At 33.8% G+C, this 27,891-nt stretch overlaps 1 protein-coding gene across 1 annotated transcript in view; it reads left to right on the top strand.

Annotated features, from left to right (window-relative positions):
* The first annotated feature begins 337 nt into the window (after window positions 1–337).
* Window positions 338–27,891, top strand: part of LOC106133570 (uncharacterized) — a 30,138-nt gene continuing 2,584 nt past the window's right edge. Inside the window, exons 1-5 of the mRNA XM_013333352.2 lie at window positions 338–554; window positions 24,809–25,007; window positions 25,588–25,826; window positions 25,946–26,206; window positions 26,372–26,530. Of these exons, the coding sequence (XP_013188806.2) occupies window positions 24,839–25,007; window positions 25,588–25,826; window positions 25,946–26,206; window positions 26,372–26,530 (828 nt within the window). The 5' untranslated portion in view covers window positions 338–554; window positions 24,809–24,838. The remainder of the gene's footprint in view (window positions 555–24,808; window positions 25,008–25,587; window positions 25,827–25,945; window positions 26,207–26,371; window positions 26,531–27,891) is intronic.

The following is a 27,891-nucleotide window of genomic DNA, read 5'->3' on the forward strand; positions in this document are numbered from 1 at the left end:
TAGTACCTATAGCATACTTTTAACAACTGCCTTAATAATTATATTTGTATTGACGTATTATTGAAAAACTCCCTGACTCGTGATATAAGTAGGTTTACTAAAGAATTTCTTTGGTAACTTCGAATTAGATTTCAAAATCGCAAATAAGTAAAGATTCATCAGTGACGTCTAAACACTTCTGTCAATGCCTTAGGGACATTGAACAGATGAGAGTACCTGTGAGGTACCTAACTCCATGAATAAAATGCTTGACGAATCAACAATGCACTACTGAAGATACCGTGAGCTCAGTACTGTACCAACCGGCGTTTTATTGTGTTTAGTTGATAAACGTGTGTCGCGCGCGCCGCCTGTGCTCCACTCCACGCGGCACGACCAGCGCGCGCTCCGATCATCTCGCGCCCAGTGCACTCCAACTATTTCCCAAAAAAAACATTACAATTCAACATTAATTTCATTTCGAAATTTGGCATTCTTCAGGAGCTGTATAGCCATTGTCAAGCTAGAAACTTCACAAGTCGATATACGGAGTTACCGATTGCAATCGATTCAAGGTATATGGAATAGGTTAACCTATTTTTCATTTAACATATTTATGTTTCATGGCTAAGGAGTGCATTATTGAGCAGAAATGTATTATTCTACTTTAAACTGTCCTCGTATGTATTTCTCTCTGCTTTGTTTACTAACGACCTATCTTGACTTGATCACGCAAGATGAAATTATAGGATAGTAAAGAAACATAGTGATTATGGCATGTGATTTCATTTTTGCATTGTAATAGGTAGACCTAAATTGGTATCTACACGGGTTTGTGATCACCACATCAAATAAATACAAATTACATCGTCATTATAATACGTGCTGAAATAAGTAAGATACGTGTAAAACTTGTTTACTGCGCATCTTTACAAATTACCGTGAGGAAGATAACAATGAAAACTTTTGTTATTTTTTAATATGTACTTTTAATTATAATTTCACAAGTTGCTGTACATAAATCTATTGTCAATCTAGGTTCTAGCCTGTGTGATTCCGACATTCAGTGTAAGTACATACATTATTTTTCAATCCCATACTTCATAACAAACTTTCTCGTTTACGAACTTAATAGGAAGGATAACCTTCAAGATACGCAATGTAATAGGAAAAAATCCGTAATATTATCGCAAAACTTTTTAAAGAGTAATTTTAAAAAGTTTCGCATATAATACGAGACTTCTCTGAAGTAAATCTGATAAATTTGCATCGTTTAATCGCTTGAGTTTGGAGGACAAAACTTCATAAAAGCTACAAAAATGGTCATAAGAAACATTATAAGGCCAAACAAAGTAATATCGCGGCGAGTGAGATATGGATAGGTATCTAAAGTTGCCCGGCGCGGAGAGTGTCGGAGACGGCGGCTGCTCGATCTTCAGACGTCATATCTGATGCAGCACACGTACTTGCGGTACTCACAAAGACTAACTGTACATATTGTATAGGTACATACTTTTAGAATAAAATACTATGTAGACAGGTTTACTTGTTAGTCTCTGTGTAAGTAATTTCCTAAGATATTTTACACACTATGAATCTTGCCGTGAAGCTCTCTGAAATGATGAAAAACAAATTTCATATTTACCGAGATGAATTCTTAATATTAATATTTGTGGCAGTCCAAGCATAAAGGTACCACTTGGGTGGTATTGAGTTAAGGCCATATTTGGATAGTTAAATAGTTGGTTGATCATATGGAATAAAAAAAAATTAATCATAATAACATTTCTTGGAATAAAAAATTTTCAAAGTTCACACTTACAAAAATCAAATTGTTGGGAAACAGGCATTGAAAGTTTAAGCTGTATTATCTAAAGATCTAGTTGTCAGTTACATAGATTATTATTTATTATTATAGAGCAATATGTTTAGTATAAAATCAATTAGTTAATGTTATGGAAACATTATCGAATAAAAAAATAGAAGCTTAAAACTAACTTTATAATAAGTTTAGTAAAAAGGCCCAGTTGAATACAATAAAATTTTAAACTGTAATAGCTAGAGATCTAGTTGTCAGTTACATAGATTCTTATTTATTACAATAGAACAATATGTTAAGTATAAAATCGACTAGTTATTATTATGGCAACACCATCGAATAAAAAAATAGAAGCTTAAAACTAACTTTATAATAAGTTTAGTAAAAGGGCCCAGTTGAATACAATAAAATTTTAAATTGTAATAGCTAGAGATCAAGATGTCAGTTACATAGATTCTTATTTATAATAATAGAGATATATATTAAGTATAAAATCGACTAGTTTTTATTATGGCAATACTATTGAATAAAAAAATAAAAACTTAAAACTAATTGGTAGTTATGTTAAGTTTAGGAAATGGGTCGAGTTGACCAAAATTAGGTTATATTTCGCGTACATTGTAACACACATTTATTAAGAATATACTACTCGTAGGACATTATACAAAAACAGATTAAATTTACGTCAAAAGAATAAAAATTAATGAATTAAAAGTCATTAATACGACACATTACAAAAAAAAAAGAATTAACCTATTACAGGTTTCAAAAGTCAGAATTAAATCTCAAATATTTTCTGACCTGCGCTTTGGACAAAAATATGACCCGTTTCTTACTTGATTGAGTTTTTGACAAACTGCGCAAATGTCAGTTTTCGGTTTCTGCACAACAACATTTGGGCAAAATGTTTCCCAGAGGTCGTACCAAGTACTCCTACCAACAGGAATATTATTCAGTGAAATTAGTGAATCACAATATGTTTTATAAACGTATGATTTGGTCATACTGCAAGGAAGTATTACTAGATCAGAATTATATCGGTGACCTGGTAGACGGCCAGGTAAAACTAAACCATTATCATTGGAGTACTGTTTTATATAATTAACTGCATCAGCTCTGGTTTGTAAATTATAACAATTGTAAGGAGCTTTTCGTGACTTATGGACATTTGGCGCGACACCGTTAGTCAAAAAATCTCTATTATAAAATATCGCTGTTGACAGTAGATGTCTTTGTGGTTGGTTAAACATCGACATTAGTTGTTATTTAACTCATTATCATTATAGAATTCAATTTCAATCATTCAATTTAAAGAGTGTTGATAACTGGTCCCTTTTCACTAAACATATAATTGCAATTTTCTCACGTTGTGTTCGTTATTTACAGACGATTATTATACGAAAATGTAGCCCATTGCATGTTGCATTAAAATCCATTAAAATCGCATAATGCCAATTTTCCACCTTTTTTCACAAAATCTCAAATATCTCGGAAACTAGAAAGTGCTCAGTGGGCCCTTTTCGCTTGGACGGCCACATTTTTACAAAGTTTGATATTATATAATAGGCGATCACTGTACACTGGGAAACATAATCTTATTAAAACGGAACCCTTTTCGTATAGGTTTCGGAAACCGTATTTATTGTAAAAGTTAAAAGAAAAAGACATAAACATAATGAAGTACTTATAAAGAATCATATAAAATCCGAAAACTATAGCGCAATATTATTTTTTAAAAAATTGGTTTGTATATTTTAACAGATACCGATATAAACTGATTCAAAGATACATTGACTATACGAAAATTGTGTTTCAAATTTTAAAATTAACCTCCATTTAGGCCCATGGATTTATGTTACGGAATCTATTAAACCTAACCAGCTTCCTTCGCTCATATATAATAGGCTATTTGACAAAGTTCTAAAAACTATCTTAGGGTATTTATTTGTTTATAAGGAGCCCTACAAAAATACTTTTCTGCCTTTATTACAGCTATTTTATTAAAAAATCGAAAAAGAAAATGAAATATTCAAATATGCCGCCAAAACGCAACTTTTAGCAATATGGCGGCCATGGCATGTAGTGACGTAAATTTCGTGTAAATATCATACAAAGCTTGTTGGTGTTTCGAAAAGTTTTGATTTTCTCTTGTTTTATTTAACTTGTGCCACGTCATATGTGTGAAAATAATTAAAATGAGTTCCTATAAATGTTGTGCAGTGCCTCAATGCACGAATACAACAATAAAATCTCCTACGAAACCGTTTTTTTTTTGCCGATGGATTTGAATATTCGCAAGAAGTGGTTTCAGATCATGATCTAAGATCAGTGGTTACCAAGATATAATTACATTGATGTTTTCACATTCCTCAGTTCGGCAGCATAGAAATCTGGATTGTCTTTGAAGAAGACGCCAACCATTATTGCGTCCACTTTTGGTAGGTTTCGACTGTCAGCTTTCGCGGAATTGGTTTTCATTATTAAATACCTATGTTATCTGAGTAATCCTGAGCGATCAAACACTTATAAAATTTTGAAAAATAATAGCGAACACTAAGGAACGGTACGATCCACAGTCTGTTTATGGATAATTGACGTCATAATAGAAATAGCCAATCACGTTCGTTTTTAGTCACGTGACAGCTGCATAAAAAACCCTAATTTTCTGAGACGGATTTTGTTAAAATAATGCAATATTTTTATCTCGCGTTATTACAAATCGCTCCAAAAAAATAATATTAAGACGGATGACATAAAAGAAATGTGTATTTTTAATACAGTCAAATAGCCTATACATACACAGTCTCGCAAAGACCGAGAGGGGCACGTCCAACTGTACGGCTTAATGATGGAATTGAGATTTAAATAGTGACAGGTTACTTCCCATCCCCTTAATGAAGTCCCTTAGTCGCATTTTGGAAATGGGAAATAGATGGAGTGGTCCAGTTCTAAAGAGCCGAGAACCACACGGCATATAAGTATTTATCTAAATACATGATCGAATCAGTCTTCCGTAAAAAATTCAAAAAATAATACCATATTAGACCTGTATTCCAAATTTAATAGAAATTCATAAAGTGGTAGATATCTACTCCATGTTAAAAAGTAAATACGAGTAATATCTTTCCTTATGTGTATTTTACGAATTAGCATGATCTTGTCTTATGATGTAATTTACTACTACTTTCGATGTAAATAAGTACCTAGGTATAATTAGATAGGATGAAAATACGCTTCTACACATTGTAATAATCGCCTAAATCGAGAAGATAAAAAGGCGGCCACAAAGCTTTGACAAGGATAAGACCGGAGTTTCCTTGTTTATATTCCTTGAATTCCCTTGGCAACAATATGGCAATATATCTAAATGAAATTTCTGAAGTAACTCGCAGAATACTTTTTAAAAATAAATACTAAATAATAATACTTCATCCAAAAAATAAGTCTGCTAGTTTATAGGTTTTCTATTGAAAGGTAATGTTTTACGGATTACTGTTAATTATTTGTAAAATAAAACGACAGCTTGCGGTCATCAATTGCAGATTAATTTTTGTATGAGAGAGTCATGTTTCTCCCGCCATTTATTCTACCAACTGCCAAAATAAGAATTTTTCTCTTTCTTTTTTTATTTTTATATATACAATTTAACCTTGATTCCTTCCTGGGACGAGGCAGTTGATCGCATCAGTCTGATGACACAACATCAAGATAAGCGCGCTTGAGTTTTGTAAATTAGAAATTGAATAAGAGAATGGACATTTAGTAGGTATAGGTATATTTCTTTGTACGGAGTTAAATAAAGCTTAGGTGAATAACATATTACGGTAGCACTTTGCCTCATTGGTATATATCTTGAACATTTAGTTGTCATGTTTATGGTGCGTGTGATGTGGGCATAACTTTTCCTAGCTAAGTATAGACAACTTTGTGAGAGATTTTGAAAAGTTGAAATAGGTATAAGTTTTCAATAAAATTTTTCCCTCCGGGAAAGAGCCACCGCTGCATAAAATTTTGTAGTTCATAAATCCGTAACAGTTAAATAATTTTCCATAAGCCCAACATCCTTAGTACTTAAATGGTCAAAGGTTCTTACCAAAATCCCCTGACATTACCTTAAATCGCAATAAATCAAATACTTAAAACAGCTTGAATAAGTAATCTCACTTTACGAAAGTAAAAATTCTAAAAAGTACTTATAAATTTTCCACGAAGTTTCCTTTGAACATCCCGAATTAGTACAATAAGGCACGGGCGGATAGATAATATTTTAATAAACATTGTACAAAAATTTAGTTTAATAACGTACAAAATGATTTGTCTACACAATAAAACGTAAAAGTATCTCTGTAAATTGAACATAGGTATTATCTCAATATTAAATCATATTGATTCTATTACAACAATATAAAACTCATTTATTTTTAAAAAAATCTGTAAATCAGAAACTTCTATAGGTCTTATATACGTACTTTTTAACTCCAGTGGACAAGTCAATGTGCGTAAAACGGGTATAAAATACATAATGGGCATGGAGACACAGGTTCAAATCCATATCACATTCGGACTCGCGCTCGAAAGGTTCCGTACTTAAATTTTCTACATTTCTACGGGATAGACAGACTGCGGAGACTTTAATAGGTTTCCGTTTTTACCTTTTACCTTTGAGATCATTAGGTATGTTGATTGAGAGCCCAAGGTCCACTAATTTCGAATGACTCTTCGAGTATTCTACTCTACTGAAATCTACGAGTATTTAGGGCTTGTGTCCGTATAGGCTGGCTACGTATTCAAAGACGAAGTATTCGATTTAAGTTTAAAATAGTATTGTAATGATTCACTTCTTACCCAGACTAATGTAGACATTTAATCCATTTTTTATTCTTACGAGTACTTTGCTCTAGTTGTAGCATAATTAAGTTTGCCTTAAAGAAAAGATAAAAAGTACAATTCTTAGACTCCCATAAATTACAGATCTCATGAATAAAACATGTCTTGTTTGTCATTCAATGATTTCCATAAGATATTTTTTTGCAATGTTGTAGAACAATATTGATTAACTTAGAATTATTCATTGTTATAAAAATAATGGTAAGAAATAATAATGAAATTGTTCATGTTTTATTTAAGTTTACTCAAATAATAAAAGCAAGATATTTATAGCTACATATGCTCGTAAATACGAGTATATATTTGTATCAATTTAACACAGTTCCCATATTACAAACAAAAGCTAATTTGCCAACATTACTGAAAAATATCTTCAAATTGATAATAAGAATTAATATGCTCACGGCGTGACGGCGGCATTAAAAATTATCCCAGTGAAATGCTAATTTGATACATTCGGGATCATATAAGTGTAGGTACCTAATAATAAAACCCTGAACGAATCCGGATTTTGCATACGCAACCAACCGGGCATCATAGCCAGTATCACTAATTGGCTTACAAATTTGCAAGCCGGTTCAAACGCAGCATGCGAAATAATTGAGGTTGGTGTAAGCATGGCATCGAAACATATTTTGTCATCAAAAAGTTATTAGTGTAGCTTTTACAAAGCAAATGTTAGAACAAAGGACAAGTATCGCTAACAGACATTAAGTGGCAGTAACCGTTGAAAGAGATTAATGTTAATGGACTTTTGTATGCACGTAGGCCCAAAAGTGCAGTTCCAGGCTCGCCACAATGCACTATGGTGCAAGTGAAGCCGGTTTATGTAGCGCGAATCCGAATTTATTAAAATGTCTAGCTGAGTACTCATGATAATTCTTAAGCAAACACCACGTTACATACACCAAAATTACAGCCTATTTAACAAATACTGTTTGTCATTTAAAAATTTAAAATATTCAAAACAATAATGTTTTGAACTTTAACTGAAACTTATAAAAGTTTATTAAAATGTCCAGCGTTTCTAATATTATAAAGAGGTAAAGTTAGTACAAGTAACGTTCTGTTGTAGAAGAAGCCCAGACAGATCGTAATTTATAACAATATTTGTGAACGAATAATACGAAAATATTGATTTGAAATTGAAAAAACAAAGACTTTTTCCTTACTTATATAATAACGTATGAGTAATATACGTATTTTTGTGAAATATCTATATCAATATTTCATAAGTGTTTATCTATACATATAATAAAACAGTAAAAATATTTTGTCTGTACATGTAGTATTTTTGACTGAAATGGATAGAGGGACACTTAGAATGAATAATAGAAAGCAAACATATTTTTTTTTTAATTTCTTGTCTGTCTGTCTGTATGTATGATCACGATTATCTCCGAATGTACTGAATCGATTTACTTAAAACGGTAAAAATATTTTGTCTGTACATTTGATAATTTGGCTGAAACAGATAGAGAAATTTTTTTTACATTTTTTGTCTGTCTGTATCTGACTGTATGATCAAAATTCAACTCGAAATTTACGCCGACGAAGTCGCGGGCAGCATCTAGTTTTAGAATATCCGTTATCCAGCCAGATACCTAATGAGTACCACTCAGCAACATTTCTGGAAACCACCAAGGCCGAGGCCAGATCCTATTTGGGAGCCCTTTGTACCTACTGTAACCAATGGCGCCAGACTAAGGGCGGTAATATCATGTGTACGCAGTTCCCTTCCGTCTCGCGCCCTATTTTCAATGTTACGAAGGCCAATCATTTAATGAATTAGAATAAAATCTAGCTTTATTTGTTTTTCCTTAATTCGATCTTACAGGTACTAAGATTTGCTATAATGAGATTTGTTTTACTTTAGTTAGCACACATACATACAAATATTAAGTGGAATCAATCCCGTTAAACTCTGGGATAAAAAGTAGCCTATATGTTCTGGGTCTTCAGCTACCTACATACCAAATTTCATCGTAATCGGTTCAGTCGTTTTTGCGTGAAAGAGTAACAAACATCCATACTGACATCCTGACATCCTGACATACTCACAAACTTTCGCATTTATAATATTAGTAGGATGGAATGAGAAGATTACCACATCTGGTTAATTTAGCTACCGAGTTACATTTTTTCATTGCATTCATTGAAATTTATTTTGAAATTTTCAGTACCTAAGTTTTAAAATCATTTTCCCACGATGTTGAATTTCCATCACGTTGATTCTGTGGAAAAATTATGTTTCCTAAACTCCGTTTGGATGGCCTTCACACAACTTTGGCTACAGGTAACCATATCACTTTATACATATTGCGTCATTATTTGACGCAACTAGAACGTTTTCTTTGTTACAGGCAATTACCGTACGATTCAAGTATTTTGAAAATTATTTCTAAAATTATCGACATGCAAAATTAGATGTGTTTCTTTGTTCTTCGTTTAATGTGATAATTGTTTACACTGGTACGCTGCGTTCGGCAGCGCGGCGGGCGGTCGTAAACGGAAGCCTGGCGCGGTATCTGCGCCGTCGGTTCCTCTGCAAACACGCGCAGGATAATTGGGCCATACGCACCGTACTATCTGCAGATGACACACTTTCGCACCCATTACTCATCACTTCTCAATTAAACTAATTTAACTCGAAATTGATTTGAGTACTTTAGTGACCTTAACGCCAGCGATGCGTCCTTGCTGATGTAATTACTAAAATAATTTATATGTGGTTTCTCACCTGATAAAACTTCCTGCGAATAAATTTATATATTTATATTAGGTTAGTGTCAAGTTAGTACCTACTTTCCTCGTGTAAGTTGTTCCTATAGGTTTATTCGATTACAATCTATATCTCAAAACACAGTATTTATATAAGTAATTGAAGAAAATTGAAAGACAGTCAAAAGTACCTAAGTCGTACAATGGAAAGTCAAAATTTCAAGTGTCGTACTATAACATGCATTTCATGATTTGTTAATTCCACAGAGAGAATGAGATTACATTGATAATGGTAGGAAAGAAGCCCCAAAGAAAATATTGGAGTATCTCTAAGTAATTGAATTAATTTTGCGGTTCTGACGTTAACACGATAAGGGTTTTAACAGATTCAAAAGGTTTACGCGAATTACATCCTAATATTTTTGTAAACAAAATATAATCTATAGGCTTCGCTGGAGTGGATAATGGACTATTGTTTGAACTATGTATGTACTTAATTTACTTTTTTATGCACATTATACGTCAAATTAGAACCCTAAATACATACATACTTATTTGTATCGTTTGATATTTGAAAAAAACTTTTTACAAATGATTGTAACACAATCATTTGTAAAAAGTGTTTTTCAAACTCACTCGACATATGAGTTTTTTAACTTATAAATACCTTGTTATTTACTGGATAAGTGAAAGATAAAATGTACTTGCAAATAAGTATATCCTCAGAGAGACTTCATGTTACATCCACTCCAGGAAACATAAGTGAAATATTAGGCCTTCATTCTTCCCTAAGGAGCTATTCCGTCACTAGACTCTGCAATTTATATATTAAATGCCAAACCATAGTAGGTGCCTGATATTATTACCCGCTAATCATGTCTATTTGTGTACTGCAAACGCCTAATGATGGCATGTGTTCTAACCTCTAATCCGTATAAGATAATTATATGTTGTAAAAGGTGACTAATGTTGGTACATACGCGTTAGATATCTTTTACATCGGAAAATTATTCTTGTGGAAAGAATTTGCGAATATAAAAATACCGATTTGTTTATTAAAAAATAGGTTTAACTTGAACATTTCATAATTACATATAATTTCTTATGGGTTAGACAGAGTCAATTGTCTTGCAAATCGACTGCATCGATCTCAACTGAAAGGACACGTTCAGCTGTATAGCTGATAAAATTGAGAGGTACTTTAAAAACTAATGTTTTAAAGTATATAGGTATGTGCGGTAAAAACATATTGCTTCCAATTCATTTGATGGCTTAGTCACTATACTTTTTACATAAGTTCCGTCCATGATATTTATTTTTAAATTAAGTAAGCACTTAGTTTACTTTATCCAAATAAACAACGATCGTCTTAGTATGCCTAATACTCATAAGTGTAGACATATTTTATTTGCATTGACACAATTTCACAGCTCCGAGCAAAAGCAATAATGATTTCAATTCGATAGCTGAGAGTCTCAAACACAAAGTGATCCTTGGGAATTCTTTTTTCTTTTGAGTTACGGTACCCAATACAGCGTTTTTTTTCTTGTGTCACTTCAAACGGAGTGTAATGAGAATGACCGAAATCTGCTGAACTTACATATTTTTGCTCAAAGGGACATATTCATTTCTTGTTTATTGAGTGTTAATCGATCTTTATAGGGTTACGTATTTAACCAAGAACCCTCTCTATGTCGAACCATTGCTCTGCTTGCCTGCCCGTCTTTCGTCTTACCGTCCGAATTCTCTTTTGGAATTTTGCTACGTCATAAAGCTGTCATTTGGCATGTTACCTACATATGTATATATTTATCGTCAACATGGAAATTTAAGAAATGTATCTATATTTGACCTTTCCCGAAATGGGAATGCTATTTCTTATTCTCGCGATTTTCTTGCGATTTTTTCAGATTTACATACATATTTATTTCATCTAGTAGAAGGTAACTTAATTCTTGCAAACACTGGTCATCATCAAGAAGATGTTGATATCTTCTGTTGAGAATAAGACTCGAAAACTAATTAGTCTGAAATAAATTTGTAAGTACAAATACTTGTCTTTAACAATTCTTATTTCAAATTACACAATGAGAATGCTACAAAGAAAACAGACCACAATATACAAAGCTAAATGCGGCTGGCTAAAACTTCACCAGAATATTTGGAACAAAGCAAAACGACTAAAACTCACTTGTGAAGCGCGACACTTTGTTCGCCTAAAATCCATTTATTTGGATGGGCTGCTCGGAATCTATTCGGTTTAATATTCCACCCACCCAACCGGAAATATTAATTCCTTCCTTACTGTATAAAAGCCGAAAGATTTATATATTAGAAAACAGAAGCTCTTACTGATTGCAATTAATTCCAATACTTTATAAGATCACTATACCTTGTCCGACGATTTGTATTCTTAATGTTACTGCTACGATTTCATGAGACAATCGATTTAACATTTTATAGATTTAATAATTTATTTCATTCATCTTTTATAAACAACAAAAATATAATTTTAGCCTTAATATTGATTGATACATAAGAAGATATAAATAAATTTTTAAAGTTATCATTGAGTATTTAAGCGATTTAAATCGATTTAATAGACAGTAAAATCGTAAAATCAATTTAATTGACAGTAAAATGGTGATAATAACTTTTTTCAAGCACTATCAATGATTTCGGTCTTCATAACTAATTTTTAATCATAAGTTAAGATAAAAATATTTAAAAAAAAACTTAAACATTGGAGACATTTAAAATAATTCAATAAGTAACAATTTTGTTAGATAAATGTTATAATACAATCAGAATAATTTTTATACGACGTAACTATTTAAAAATTGGTTATCACGAAATGTTAAACATTTACGTAGAACGTTATTGCAGTGGCAGTTGTCAAATACAAAATAAACAGACAGACTAGGAAAACGTAGTGAGTAGTACTTTGAGACAAGGTGTTATAGCTTCAACTCTACAATCAACCTACACAGTTAACCAAGTGGTTAACATTAAATAATTCTCTTGAGATTGTTGAGTAATTAAAGTTATCACTTGTTCTCGAAACCTAATTTACTCACAAAATTAATTACTCTGAAATTAAAAAATAATTTGAAATTCAATTAGAAACCTCATCTTACCAGATATTTTTTTAATTTCCGAATTCTTTTTTTACCCAAAATATTTATAATCTACAAATCTATAGCAAAACAAGCCTCTTTCTTTTAAAATATAAATGATAACCCTCTTTTGCCGTCGGGGGTTAAAAACATTTTACATAGAAGTGTGACTCCTGATAAATTCGCTTTCCTACTTATACAAAATAAGTATTATATTTCCAATAATTTCAAATATACCTAATTAATGATTAAAACATGGTGAGGAAATCTGTGGTCGAACAATTAAAGACAGGAACAGAGGGAGACGCAGGTTCAAATCCTACATGGGCAATTACCAAAGACTCTTTTCTAAGTTATAAGTAGTTAGTTTGTATACACTTACGATGGAGAAAAATATAATTCAGGTAAAAAGATTTGTAAATATAATCCAATGTGCGCTATGTTCCCCTAAGAAGGTCGCTGAAGTCAGTTAGGGAGTCGCTTCGTGTATAACCTGACTTACCTAATCCAGGATCGTAGTCATAGGCGCAAAGGCGCACCCTAAAACTTCTCCAGAGAGGTGAGGACGAAACCGAGACTTACTCCAGGAGGAAATGAAAATCAGAAGCCCGATATTGGACAACAAACCTAGATAGATTTCGTAGATGCGTCTGATTTCTATACGTTAATGATCATGAGTAATAAAGTTGCATAACTAAACAATAGGTAATCACAATGGGTACCTGTCATTATCAAAATGCGCTGTGCCTAATATGGTTAACTACACTAAAATTAAGGGAATTTGTTAATTTTTATCAATCAGTAATGACATCGGACAGGTTCATAAGTACCACGCTACAAAACTACAAATCAATTAATTTTCAATAATAGCTGTGTTCAGACGGAAAGAAAGAACTTTATTTTGTTTATTGTTAAATTGGTTTGGCCGCGACAAGGTTGCGACATCGTTTAGAATTTGTGTAAGATCAGTGACCCTATTAAAATGCAACGGCATAGGCGAGATTCCAGCGAAAGCAGTGACAGCGACGATGAATTACGCATTATTAAGCAGTACCGAAATAGAAAGAAGGTAGGTACCTGACTGGTCTTCTTTTATGTTATAAATTTTATCTCTATCGATATAAGAGGTATTGAAGATAAATAACTAAGTACCTACTGACTCGCACTAAGTTTCTTTATCACTTCTCTATATGATATCATAGAAGACGAAAACTTTGCATATGTTAATCGAAAACCTAATCTGTCAAAATAGCTACATTTGATGGAAATCAGTTGAGCGATTTCAAAGTTACTAGGTATAGAAATTAGAGGAGCAACCCAAATTAAGCGAATATGCATGAGTGTCTACATGAAAGGGTTTCATTCATTGATTCAAATGTCTTGTACTGAAATTTATTTAACCTTTCAGTACTTATTGTACATATACATATATCTTGCTATAATTTTTTCTAGAACAAATGTATATTTATAAAAAAATACAACAATGAGGAAAATAAATAATAAGCATTTAATAATTGATTGTAAAACTTGTTTTGCATTTTGCATTTATATTTCACTTTTCTTATCTCGTCTGCATCTATAAAAATATGTGGTTTATCTTAGTCTGAGCATTGAAGAAATTTCTATCTTTAAGTTCTTTAAGCAATATCAACACATGACTATATATATATACAGCGAAATATTTGATTTGCCATCGCCATTAACTGTCCCGGGCACATACTCGGCTGCATATAACACAGGAATGCTGATCTAATACACATGTAGAGCCCATGTCAGATGGAGATTACTCTGACAAGGCATAAGATATTCCAGTCAAGTTTGCAGTGTTAGGCCGAATGTGGATTGACGCTTGTCTCATAATCTCTTGACTTATTTATCGACACACAGTCGAAACCATAGAAATATTTTTAAACAAAATATAACATATTCACAAAATCCCAAAAGTTCAAAGACAATCGCGTATTTTTTAGTAGAAGTAACATACTTCCTTTTTCCTTGTTATAATTATCGCCGTGTCTGTGATTCAAACCGAACATAAAATTTTACGGGTCTAGTGCATTACCACTTGGATTGCATTGCATCTTGGCGTGTTCCAAGTTGCACCCGCATCCAAGAAGCTAGGGGTCCGCTTAGGTCGCACTACGCTAGTTAAACAAATTGGAGGCTTTATCTTGGAAATTTTATCTCGTAAATTACCTTTCTTACAAAAAACAGAAAAAAGAAGTAATTTAAGTAATTTATAGCTTAATGAATATCAGATTTTCCAGGAATTTTGTAATAATATTTAATTCAATTAATTTTAGAGTAATTAAAGTCAATAAAGTTCTACAACATTCTCTTACTTAAATCCCAATTAGGTATTATACTCGTACTTAACTTATTGAGTAAACAGACATTAACTACTTTAATTATTCGGCGCTGTACTAAATTGCGCTAGTTAAATACTTCGCCCATGGCTGTAGCGAAATCTAATGCATTCTGAACATTCCTCGTTTAATTACTTAATTCTATATTTGGAATCTCGAAATTTGCAATTCTTTCCTCAGTAACGTGAAGCCTCTTTAAGTATAAGAGAAGGAATATAAATGACATAGGCTCAGATAACTTAATCCTATTAATTCAATCAATTACCTGTTTTCAGATTAATATCTTTTAAGAAGTCAAAGAATAACGTATAATACAAATAACTTGGACTTCATAAAGCATCAGTTTGATCTAAGAGCACGAAATTTATTTGGCCAGAAACTAAACATCAATAGCATTACAGAAGTTAATATCTGCGATTTGAAATTATTTGTCGTCAAGTACTTTTCTTAGTTCATTGGTATTTTACATTCTGATTATGTGCTGTGCTCTCACGTTTTGTTGGTACCTATCTTCGAGTTCCCATATATATCGCCTCTGGCCTTTCGACAGACGATGCGCGCGCGGTTTGCGACATACCCATTTATATTTTACTTACTTCCCTGGTAACTCATTGTCATGTAGATGTCCGTCGTTTTAAATTTGTATTGTTCCGTGGTAGCCATGTTATTTATGAGTGACGTCATATTTTCTGCCATTTGGTTTATCAGTACTAAAGATCAGGCCACACAAATAGAGATGTTATTTAATTCCTCCCGAACCCTGATAATAAAGTTTAAAATTGATATCGTAAGTGAAAATTGCTACCCTTATTTATATTCCTAAGCAATTCAAAGGGATATTATACGCCCTTAGTGAACGCAATTTTCGTGAGCTAATATTGTGTGGGATTGTTACTACGAGTATATTCATTTCAGTAGATACTTTAATAAAAAGCAATAAATATTAATCTTCAAGGACTGAATTGGGCATAAGCAGCATACCTATACACGGATATAACATAGAATGTTAACTTATTATAATATTTCATGATAAGACAATGCTCGTAAATGATCGCATTTAACAATATTCTCATTTTTAAACCAAAGTTGCCGTGTGGTGCCGTGTGCCGTGTGGTTCCCGGCATCAATAAAAAAAAGAATAGGACCACTCCATCTCGTTCCCATGGATGTTGTTAAAGACGACTAAGGGATAGGCTTATAAACTTGGGATTCTTCTTTTAGGCGACGGGCTAGCATCCTGTCACTATTTGAATCACAATCTACCCCGCAAGGGATATAGACGTGATTATATGTATGTATTAAACCAAAGTTATTATACATATTTAATATGGAAACACATATCCCGCAAATTAACTTTTCACGAACAACAATGACAGCAAAGAAAATAGTATGCAGATTTCATTTCGGCCTCACAACAGCTGCCCCGCAGTGCAGTCGTAATATCTACATAGATATACCTACATCATTGCAATATGTGTATTAAATTCGTACATCGTCGTGGTTAGACGAAGCTGTGGTAATATTTCAATGCAATTCTACGACAAGCAAATCCGTGTCGTAAATGCACATACCGTAAACAGCGTCGCACGTTTGCTCACAACGTGATTTATAATGCCTCCGCTTTCTTATTCAAATGTTTTAATGGTTCATGTGTTGCCTTGGTACGCCTCAATGTAACAAAGAAAAGAGTACACCATGTCTTCCTCCTTTATCAGAGGATTATTACCTAGTAAAGATAACAGAGTACTGACCCGTACCCGTTTCGGCTTTGTTCCAGAAACTCTTTAATGATAAAATTCCCTAACACCTACTAAAAAGTTATTTTGGCCTTAAACTGATAAATGTCCGCCATCACCATTAGCGCTCTCTTATCACCTCTCATGAATACCGGCTAAAGTATACTCTAACGGGGCAAAGCCCTTGGCCCATTACGACTTCCATAGAACCACATTCCAAATGTTGTTTATTATGTACCCAAAATGTTCCTATAATATGCAATCGAGGTAATTTTTGTAGATCCGTAAACGAAACGGAAATCAATAAAACTTAATTAACTTACCTTTAATGGCTCTATATGTTGAAATATTATTTATCGATATGAATGGTTTGATACGGATTATCTAAATCGATCTGATATCTACTGGTTTGTATAGCATATCACTCTGAACTACGCCGCCCACATTTGCATCAATTTCGCAGTCCGAGCCCTGCCAAAAGATTCGCGAGTAATTTATAATTATCTTTTGTTATCAGAACTGGTGGTCCATGAGTTGGTAACTGGTGATACTGAATTGCTTAATTAATAAATATGTTTGTTTTTGTTTTGTCTGTAAATCTGTAGAATATCTTTTTCATTTGACCTACTTATCTATCAACATACAGCCGAAAACACTAAACGGATTACGCCGGTTGTATTTTTAAAATAAAAGCTTTTCGTTAAATATTGAGGTAATCCCCGAAGTTTTTATTTTAGTAAGGTGTATTTTTCTGTCATGGACTTTTGGAAAATCCCATTGAAAAAAAAGACCCAGTGAAAATAAAATTTAAAAATAATACCATAATAAACGCATTAGTTTTGGTCATCATCCAAGAATCATACATACATATGAACCACCGACAAGCAGTTTTCACTTGTTAAGCGTTAGTAATCCCTAAGCTTTGCATATTGAAACAGAAAGCACTCAATGAATAAGGAAGTTGGTATACCTGGTAAGAACTGAGAGACAAAGGCTTGGCTTACAAGTGATAACAACTTATGTCGAACATTCTGAATTGCATTATATTGTTTATTTTAGCACACATCTACATATGTTTTTGGATATTTCGATGCAATTGCGTATTTTTCAGAGATTTTCTTTAAAGAAAAAATGCTTTCCTTTAGAAAACTTTTTTTCTTTTATATACCTACATATATTCCATATTAAAAAAAAAGTGCCGTGTGGTTCCCGGCATCAATAGAAAAAAAGAAAAGGACCACTCCATCTCTTTCCCATGGATGTCGTAAAAGGCGACTAAGGGGTAGGCTTATAAACTTGGGATTCTTCTTACAACAGGTGGACACCATAAAGCATTCTCTGTCAGTCGAATTCCGCAGTCGGATGGCCTGCACTTGGAATGAGTTATTAGAAGAGCGATCGAGCGCGGGTAGCCCTTGGAACTGGGAATCCGGACCGACAAAGTCATTAAATAAGAACTAAACTTTGAACTTTAAAAAAACGTTAAACATTGTGATGTATGAAATTTTATTACAACAGGATTCTCAGAATCAACTTTTCTAAGTATATAAAACTTGAAAAGAATGTAGTGTCTAGGTAAACTCACTTATTATATCAACGAAACCGTTACGACCTTTGACATTATACACATTAAAGATATTGGCTAGATATAATTTACTGACTTTTGAATAAACCTAATTTCAGTCACGCTCGTATTATTATCCTAAGATCAACTCAGCATTTATCCGCTTAATTCATTAAAATGAGGTAAATTGCCAATTAAGTAGCTAACTTTTGCAAATAGGAGACTAAACTGAGAGAACTGAATGTTTTAATAAACGTCGGCTTGAAAGTTACCGTAGTCAAATAACTCTTTTACGATGCGTCTTAAGGAAAATAACTTCAAAAATCATCGACCTGCGGAAGAAAAAATTTTAAATTTAACAATTTTCTACCCACAACCACTGCGAAAACAAAGTCTTAGTAACAATAAAATAATAACTTTCCATGTGAAAACACCTACATGCAATCTGCACGGAGATTGAAAGGACTTTAAAAGTTGGCCAACTAAGCCTGACTTGGAACCGGGTTAGAAAGTCGCCATGTCCCAATTTGAGTTCCCCTCGACTCACATTACCTGGAAACTTCGCCAACAGTCTTGTCTGCCACGCTAGTTCACAAAATAAATAAAGGTTAGAATCTGCTTATCAATTTGACTTGAATCTTGTTATTAGAATGGAAAAACTAACTATGAGTGATTCTTTATATTAATTCAATGATTTGCAACGTACCTCAATGTCATAGTTCGTAAATAATGTCAGGAATATATTTTTTTATATCAAGGCGAAAAAGCAAAGGTTTCAAGATCTGTGCTCCAAAATTTTTGTGCCTAGGGTAGGTACCCCTACAACGACCGCATTCAATTTCTTTCATGACTGCAAGCTGCCGGCGTAGTTGCCAACTCTCTTTACCACTTAATTTGTAAAGTTTGAACCTCAATTGCAAGACACAGCCCAATGGTTTTAACAAATTCAATATTTCTTAGTTAAAATAAAAAAGTGTGTATATAACAGCGATTTATCTTGTATTGTATCTATATAAAAGAGAAAACTAATATATATTGACTGACTGACAAATCAACGCTCATCCCAGACCTACTACTGCTTTAATTGTATATGTATGTACACTGTACATACCTGTACATTGTACAGGTTTCATCTGGTCCAAGACGAGTAAGTATCTGTACTAAGACAGCAGATAATCCGAAATTCCGAATTTGCGAATTAATAGGATTAACGTTTTACGCGGGTGTAGATTTAAGTATTTTCTAGAAATATTTTATTCATAGAACTGAACACGTAGGATTACACAAGTACTGTAAGCTAGCGCTACGTTGAGGGTTATGTCACTAACACCAGCACGCTCTCTTGTTCTCTTAACCTATTTCAAGTGATTAACTAAACAAGTAAGTACAGTTATTTTTACACTTAGTTTACCTACTTAATCTTCTTTATGGAATAGTAGAATGAAAAACACGTTAAGTTGTATTATGCTGAAGATCAATAAGGTTCAATCAAATATGATATTAACGTATATGTATTTATTTCAACCTCCGCGATATTATTAGAAATTTCACATCTTTATCCATTACGGGGCAGATAGGGCCAGCAGTCTCTAACAGACTTGACTATGTAATTTCGGTGACGTCGATCATCCTGTTAAATTACTCGTATTGATGAAATGTAGAATCAAATATAATAACATCACTTGATTGACTACACCATGACTACATTTTCTTAACTCCTAGACCAGCAAGGGATATCATTATTTTAAAACAATAAAACAAGGATAACACAATAAAGAAACATTGGTTACAATTAGTTTACGACTAGACTACTAAGCTACGACATTAGCTCTTAGCTATTAAGAATAAATGGCCGTTATAAAACCTACTTTTCTCAGTCAAATTATACTGCAAAAATATATGGCGACCTCGAATCGGCTTAATTTTTTTATAAGTATGCTGAGAACGCCTGGGAATCTTTCATAACAACATTCGGAATTTAGAATACCCAAGGGGGAAATATAAAAAATATGTAGGTATATCTCTATTATTTCTAATCTTTGCCGTGTGGTTCCTGGCACCAATAGAAAAAGAATAGGACTACTCCATCTCTTCCCCACGGATGTCGTAAAAGGCGACTAAGGGATTGGTTTATAAACTTAAGATTCTTCCTTTAGGCAATGGGCTAGCAACCTGTCACTATTTGAATCTTAATTCTATCAAAAAGCCAAACAGCTGAACGTGGCCTTTCAGTCTTTTCAAGACTGTTGGCTCTGTCAACCCCGTAAGGAATATAGACGTGATGATATGTATGTATGTTTCTAATCTTAGTTAAAGGTACTAGATTGTTTTCTTGCTACTTAAGTTCAGTTCAAGCAACTTTTAAAAGATGATGCCTCATTATATTTCCAAGTGATTATACAATAATTTTCATACATGAATTGTTATTTTAGCTTACCTTACTTAAAATTTTTACAACCTGTCAAAAATATTAATCTTTAGAATCAAAACTTAATATTCATTTAAATTATGATACCAAGGAGAAAATATTTCATACTTGAATTCATTTTAATTTTTACTATATTTTCGAATAGTATGCCTATATGTATTCCAATAAAAATGTACCTACTTATACGAAAGTAGCTATGTTGAATATGGATCGTTATATCGTTTGAAGCGATCATTATTTTCACGGCTCGATGTAGGTTATCTTTAATATCTGATATGAGATAAATGGACATTAGTTATGCACATAGTCCTGAATATAAACGAAATTAATACTTATTAGATAAAAAATATACGTAAGTACGAACATAAAAATACTTTTTATACTTCTGATTTTCCTTGGCAATTTTCTGGAGTAAGTAAAAATAGGTAAGTAGATATAACAGTTATTAAATGAAGATTTAATATTAAATCCTTACCGTTAAAAGGGCTACGAGGAAGTGGCCTATTTGCGGACAAGGGATCCTTGACGAAAGTAGGTAGTTGTATCACTATAATTTTTACTTTAATCGTTGAATGCAAAAAAAAATCTGATCAAGCATTAAAATACATATTTTACTATATTTCAAACAAAGTTTTGTAGGCCGCTACACCATTAAAGTATCACTACAAATAACAAAATAACAAAACGATGATATTAATATAAAAATACAATACACCAGGAAGCAGACGGATATCTATAAAATGTTTTACGAGATCGTAGGGAAAGTATGAACTCATAGTAATAATAAAAATGCGAATGGAAGTAAGAAGATAAGCTCCGACGTTTTCGAAAATAGAAGTCATATTATTTTCTTATTTCAAACTTTGTCATTTAAGTTATGTTGCTATGTCAAACGTTAGGATATATTTTAATATTAATAAATGTAGAATGTTATGCTTCAGAATCACATCAATTAGGTGTAATTAATGTTTTATTAATTATAACAATAGGCAATAGCTGCACAACGTTTGATGTGATTCTAAGATGTAATAAAAAGGTTAAGATCTTAGGTTAGGTTAATATTTATAGGTAATTCAATTAAATATGTTTGGGATCGTAGGCAATAAAAGTACAAATCTTTGTAATTCGAAGGTAATCCTATTAGAATTAATCGAATTGTCTCCGCACGCTCCTCAGATAACTGAAACTTGATTACGACAGAATTCGTTATTCATATGTAAAAAAGATATGTATATTTTCCATAAGCTAAAATAATGTGCAGAAGGTAATATAAGTTTTTCATGACTAACTGAATTATTGCCAGACAAAGCAAATCCGACACTTCTTAGATTTTCTTATTTAGGCATCATTGAAGATTTATGGAATTTCGCGGAAATGGAAAGAAACGAAAATTTGTGCTAAATAAGTACACAGTTGCGTTGTGAGTATAAGCTTATAGTACAAAACTTCATAAATGACAGGTAGATTTAATACCTTGTATAAACCGAAATAAGTACCTATAAGTAAAAATAATATTTTGCCTAACCTAGAATAGAAATTTAACTTTAACCTAAAAAGCCAAACTAAATGGATCGCAATGTACCTAATTAGTACGATGCGGAAGGCCCTCGTGGAACATACATAAGTGTTTTAAGGATAACACTTCATTAAGTATTCCTGCATCGATTCAGTTTATCAATAGCATTGGGGAGCAGCATTAACATGAGCAACGCGGCGGCTGTCACGGTCAAAAGCGATCGAACTCTTCACGCCACAGAACATTCATTGGTATTTAATCCACGATTTCGTTTTGATGTCCAATTTCCCACTACACTTGTTTGTTTGAGTCACATAATTCAAGGACGGTTATGGTGTAATACTTCAGGAACGTTAACTTACTTTTTTTATAAACTAAACTAAATAATGTCTTTCTAGAAACATAAACGTCTTCTAATGAACTTCTATATCGATTAATGAAAAGAGTCGAGTGAGTTTCTTGTAATATTTTAATCTTATTATCACTAACTTGTTTCAGGTTCATAATTTTTTCTCTCGACAAATTTACTGACGCTTATTAAAGTAAATCTATACACAATATCACTGCGAAAATTGATTGAGTATGCTGTATGTTATAGCGCCCCATTTATTTGGATAGCCGTTGGGCTGTGAAATAACTACCTACGTGCTATCTACGACTGGTTATTATGAGTTTTTGTCTTTTTTTTGTATAAAATTTCAGTACGAATATTTAATTTAAATGCGGCTGCCTACTTTATTGTCATAAATGAAGATTTCACTAATTTCCTCAATTTTTTGTTCTGTATAAAAATTTAAGCGTGTTAATTAATTAGGTATACGAGTATTTTTTTTATTTTGAGAAGTTTGTTACAATTTTTTTTTGTTTGAATGCAAAGTTAATACCAGCTTAAGATTTCCTGCACGTCTGAATTTCAGTTTCAATCGTATCATACTTTTAACGGCACGTTGAACATTTCTGAATTCATTGAAATTCGTTTTTCGTTCTGCTGCCATGGGAATATCTAGAAAATATCTGAGAAAAATTGCTCGGTAAACTTTCCGACGGGAAGCAGACTTACAAAACGTTATAATTTTTTTTTGTTCAATGTTTTATACACATATTACATTTACATTTAAAAATAATATCTGTTTGTTTGTATTGAGTGAGTACCTAATATTGTCATCGCGTGATGGTTTATGTTGTGGTTTCTATCGAGTAAAACCTCCATGGAGTTGGCCCACTATCACGATCCAGGAGTGGTAGTAATAAGTGATGGTTGTGGATTTTATTATGTACTTAGAACGACATTTGTCCGGAAGAGGCTTAGAAGAAAGGAACTAGTATTGATTGTAGGTTTTCCGTAACCGTAATAAGTTCATTTCGGTTAACTTTCAAATAAAATTATGTAAATAAAAATTAAAACTTGTTTTTGTTGGGCCTCGAACTTGGACCGCCGACTTCACAGTCTCACGCGCCAACCACTGGACCATCTAGGCCGTTGCGTTGGTGTCGAAATTAAAGTAAACTACATACATACATATGGTCACGTCTATATCCCTTGCCGGGTAGACAGAGCCAACAGGCTTGACAAGACTGAATGGCCACGTTCAGCTATTTAGCTTAATGATAGAATTGAGATTCAAATAGTGATAAGTTGCTCGCCCATCGCCCAAAAATGAATCCCAAGTTTGTAAGCCTATCCCTTAGTCGCCATTTACGACATCCATGGGGAAGAGCCATCTCTTGGTCCTATTCTTTTTTGTATTGTTGCCGGGTACCACACGGTACTAAAGTAGACTAACAAACCAAAAATCTATTTACGTGAGAATTACGCATGTTATGTCCGGCTAAACCAGAATATTATCAAAAATATTTTTACATACATACATATTGTCACGTCTATATCCCTTGCGGGGTAGACAGAGCCAACAGTCTTGAAAAGACTGAATGGCCACGTTCAGCTATTTGGCTTTATGATAGAATTGAGATTCAAATAGTGATAGGTTGCTAGCCCATCGCCTAAAAAAAAAGAATCCCAATATTGTAAGCCTATCCCTTGGTCGCCTTTTACGACATCCATGGGAAAGAGATGGAGTGGTCCTATTCTTTTTTTCATTGGTGCCGGGAACCACACGGCAAATAAATTTTTACTTATATTTATATGTTATAGGTATTATGCTGCTGTATAATGATAAATGACTTTGAATTTTAAATTTCGTAACTTATTTGCAGGCAAACTTATGCCTTGAGTTCATTCAAATGTCGATAACTTTTTTTTAGTGAACCGATTTTGATGAAACAAACTTTAAATGTTTTTCTGAGTTTATACATAGCAATTAGCGAAAGTTTCAAGTAAATCAGTTCAGTACTTTCGGAAATAATCGTGATCATACATTCAGACAGACAGACAAGAAATTAAAAAAATATATATATTTGCTTTCTATTATTCATTCGAAGTGTCCCTCTATCCAATTCAGTCAAAAATACTAGATGTACAGACAAAATATTTTTACTGTTTGTATGTATAGATTTATTTATAATAATATATTAAGGAAAGAAAATAGAACTAGAAGGTACAAGGGCACTAAAATCTTCCAAATTATTCAATATCTCATTAACTATTTGATCGATTTTGTTCAAACTGCCATATTATTCCAAAGGATTTCTTCTGTTTGAACGTCAATTATGTTTTAGATAGGACCGCTAACGGATTTCCGATGGCATATGGGGGGCGCAAGAAAGCAGGAGACCACGCGAAACATCGCCATCCACGTGACGCCTCCAGACGAGGAAGATGACGATGAGTTTGTGCCGCCCCTGCGCGTGCGACGGAAACTAAGCACACCGCTTACGACTCTACCCGGGACCACAGAGGACCTGGAGGGAATACCACGTAAGGCTGCTGTTACATATGTGATGAGATTTTGTGCAAACTCTTTTAGGGACTTACAGGAATGACAGTCACAACGACTTTAACTGCCCAAAACTAATTAGTAAGGATTGAACAAGGCCTGCACAGAACTGGTGACTTCTTCGTGGACGTTGAAGGGCAATATCGTCACTTTTTACGTTCTTGAATGAAGGTGCTAGTCGAAGAAGGCTTGAGGCTATGATGAAGATGAAGAAATAATTTTATGTAGATAATAATAACCTAAAATTACAATCCTCATAACTATTTCAGTTATATCTTCTACTTTATAAATCGCTTTACTCAACTTTGAGCTATAATTAAAACTTAGTCTAGCATCTGGTGGCTGACGCGAGATTATTCATTTTAGAGTTATCGTGTTTTAATGCGAGTTCCTGGTTAGATTGTCTATGACATTTTTAATTTTAATACTTCCCTCAAGAAAAGATGTCTTTTAGCACTTGGCAGTGTCTTCATATACTTACTAGAAAGAATACCTTCTTCAGCAAGGCAGCTATCAAAAAGAACTTTTGTAAAAATATTAAGAAACTATGTATTTGTATAGACTCGCGGACATCATCGCCAGCGCGGTCGCTATCGCCGCTGGACCGCACCAAGCGCCGCTTCAGCACCATGGTATCCAGCGCTACAGCTGCTGCTGTGTCCCGACGACTCTCGGCCACTATCGGCTGGTGCCTCGCCACACCTACGCAGGTCAAACCGCAAATAGTCCGCCAGGGACGGGCGCTGTGCCTGCAGTACATTAAGACTCAAATTCGAAGATCTACCCTTTGTCAGAAAAAGGTAATATATTATACCTTTACATTATTTGTCAAGAGGATTAAAATGTAACATTTATCAACTTTATTTATATTTCTCTTAATGAACATTTAAAATGTAATGTTACCTTTATGTATTTTCAGCAAATAGTAATGAAGCGTTTGCAACGAATGTTAGAAACTGAATGCGGTGAAGAGGCTATAAACAACACCGAGAGCGGAGTGCTGGCTGCAATGAGGGCCCTTTGTGCAGCTTTAGAGAGGAAGAGGCCCGAAGCGTTTCGGCACGTGGCGCGGCAAGCCACTCGGGCCCCCTACGCCATGTTGCGGTCAGACACGGCCCTAGCTGAGCTGGCTCTGGCTTTGGCGCGTCGGATCACGAGGGAAAATATTACTTGGTCCAAGGTAAAATTGATTCTGTTTCTTAATCCACAAGTCTGACATATGGTTGATGGTGCACACAAGCATGCCAATTCACTCATGCCCTGTAAATTCCTAAGCTGTAGTAATCTGGAAACAGAGTTTTCAAATATAGGTACCTAACAATTTTGTTGTTTCACAAAATTACAGATAGCAGCCGTATACTGCATTTGTGGAGCGTTAGCAAGAGAAGCAGCTGAGGCGGTCGATGATGAGCCAGCATTGGAGCTGGTGGCGGCACCAGCGGCAGCCATCGCAGACCTGCTGCATGAGGAGCCGGGCTCATGGATCGCCGCCCATGGTGGATGGGTTAGCATTTAAAACCTTTATTCTTCTTTAAAGCTTATTATTTATATAGGACCAATATAGGTAGTGCCGTGTGGTGCCCGGCACAAATAGGAAAAAGAATAGGACTACTCCATCTCTTTCACATGGATGTCGTAAAAGGCGACTAGGGGATGGGCTTATAAACTTGGGCTTCTTCCTTTAGGCGACAGGCTAGCAACCTATCACTATTTGAATCTCCATTCTATCATTTAGCCAAGCAGCTGAACGTAGCCTATTAGTCTTTTTAAGATTATCGGCTCTGTCTACCCCGCAAGGAATATAGACGTGACCACATGTATATGTATGTACATAGGTAAGTACAGGTCTTGTACTATATTCCAAATTACCCAAATAAATTATCTCGACCTGTGGACGTACATATCTGTTCATGAACATTAACAAGGCTAATCATCGTCAACATTTGTTCTGCTCTTTTGTAGATCATTTGATAAATAAATAAATATATACCGGGGACAAATTACACGGATTGAGTTAGCCTCGAAGTAAGTTCGCGACTTGTGTTACGAGATACTAACACAACGATACTATATTTTTATAATAAATACTTAAATAAATAAATAAATATATACGGGACAAATTACACTGATTGAGTTAGCCTCGAAGTAAGTTCTAGACTTGTGTTACTAGATACTAATTCAACGATACTATATTTTATAATAAATACTTATATAGATAAACATCCAAGACCCAGGCCAATCAGAAAAAGTTCTTTTCTCATCATGCCCTGGCCGGGATTCGAACCCAGGACCTCTGGTGTCACAGACAAGCGTACTACCGCTGCGCCACAGAGGCCGTCAAAACTGAACTTGAACTATAATACAGACATCTTCATTGACATTTAGTAACAACAACGTCGTCTATATATAATCTTTTTCCAATAAGTTGTTAAAAGATTAAAATGTATTTAGGTACTTATACTTACTGTAATCTAGACAGCGGTGTGCTTGTTAAGTACTGATAAAATCAAAGTTGTTGAGCCATCGAGAAGACAGTGCACGGAAATTAGCTTTCAGGTCGTGCTGGAAATGGGGTTATATGGGAGAGGACTAAAATCTCCATCTTAATAAAGCCCATTACACATTGGGACACGTTCAGAATAGACGTGTGAGGGAATAGGATACTTAAGTTTATGATATCAATATAAATCTTTCAAGGTTAAAGGCATATGGATTTTTTCTATTGGATAAGCATTGCTCTTAGTCGTCTGATTTTTGTTTATGCTAAAATTCTCCCTCAGACGTCTCTGGAGACTCTTCAAATACTCGATGCTTCACAAGCGGGAAGCGCCAATTATCTTGTTATACATACATACATAAAATGAC

The sequence above is a fragment of the Amyelois transitella genome, chromosome 2 (genome assembly GCF_032362555.1).
Source record: "Amyelois transitella isolate CPQ chromosome 2, ilAmyTran1.1, whole genome shotgun sequence".
NCBI classification, from domain to species: Eukaryota; Metazoa; Arthropoda; class Insecta; order Lepidoptera; family Pyralidae; genus Amyelois; species Amyelois transitella.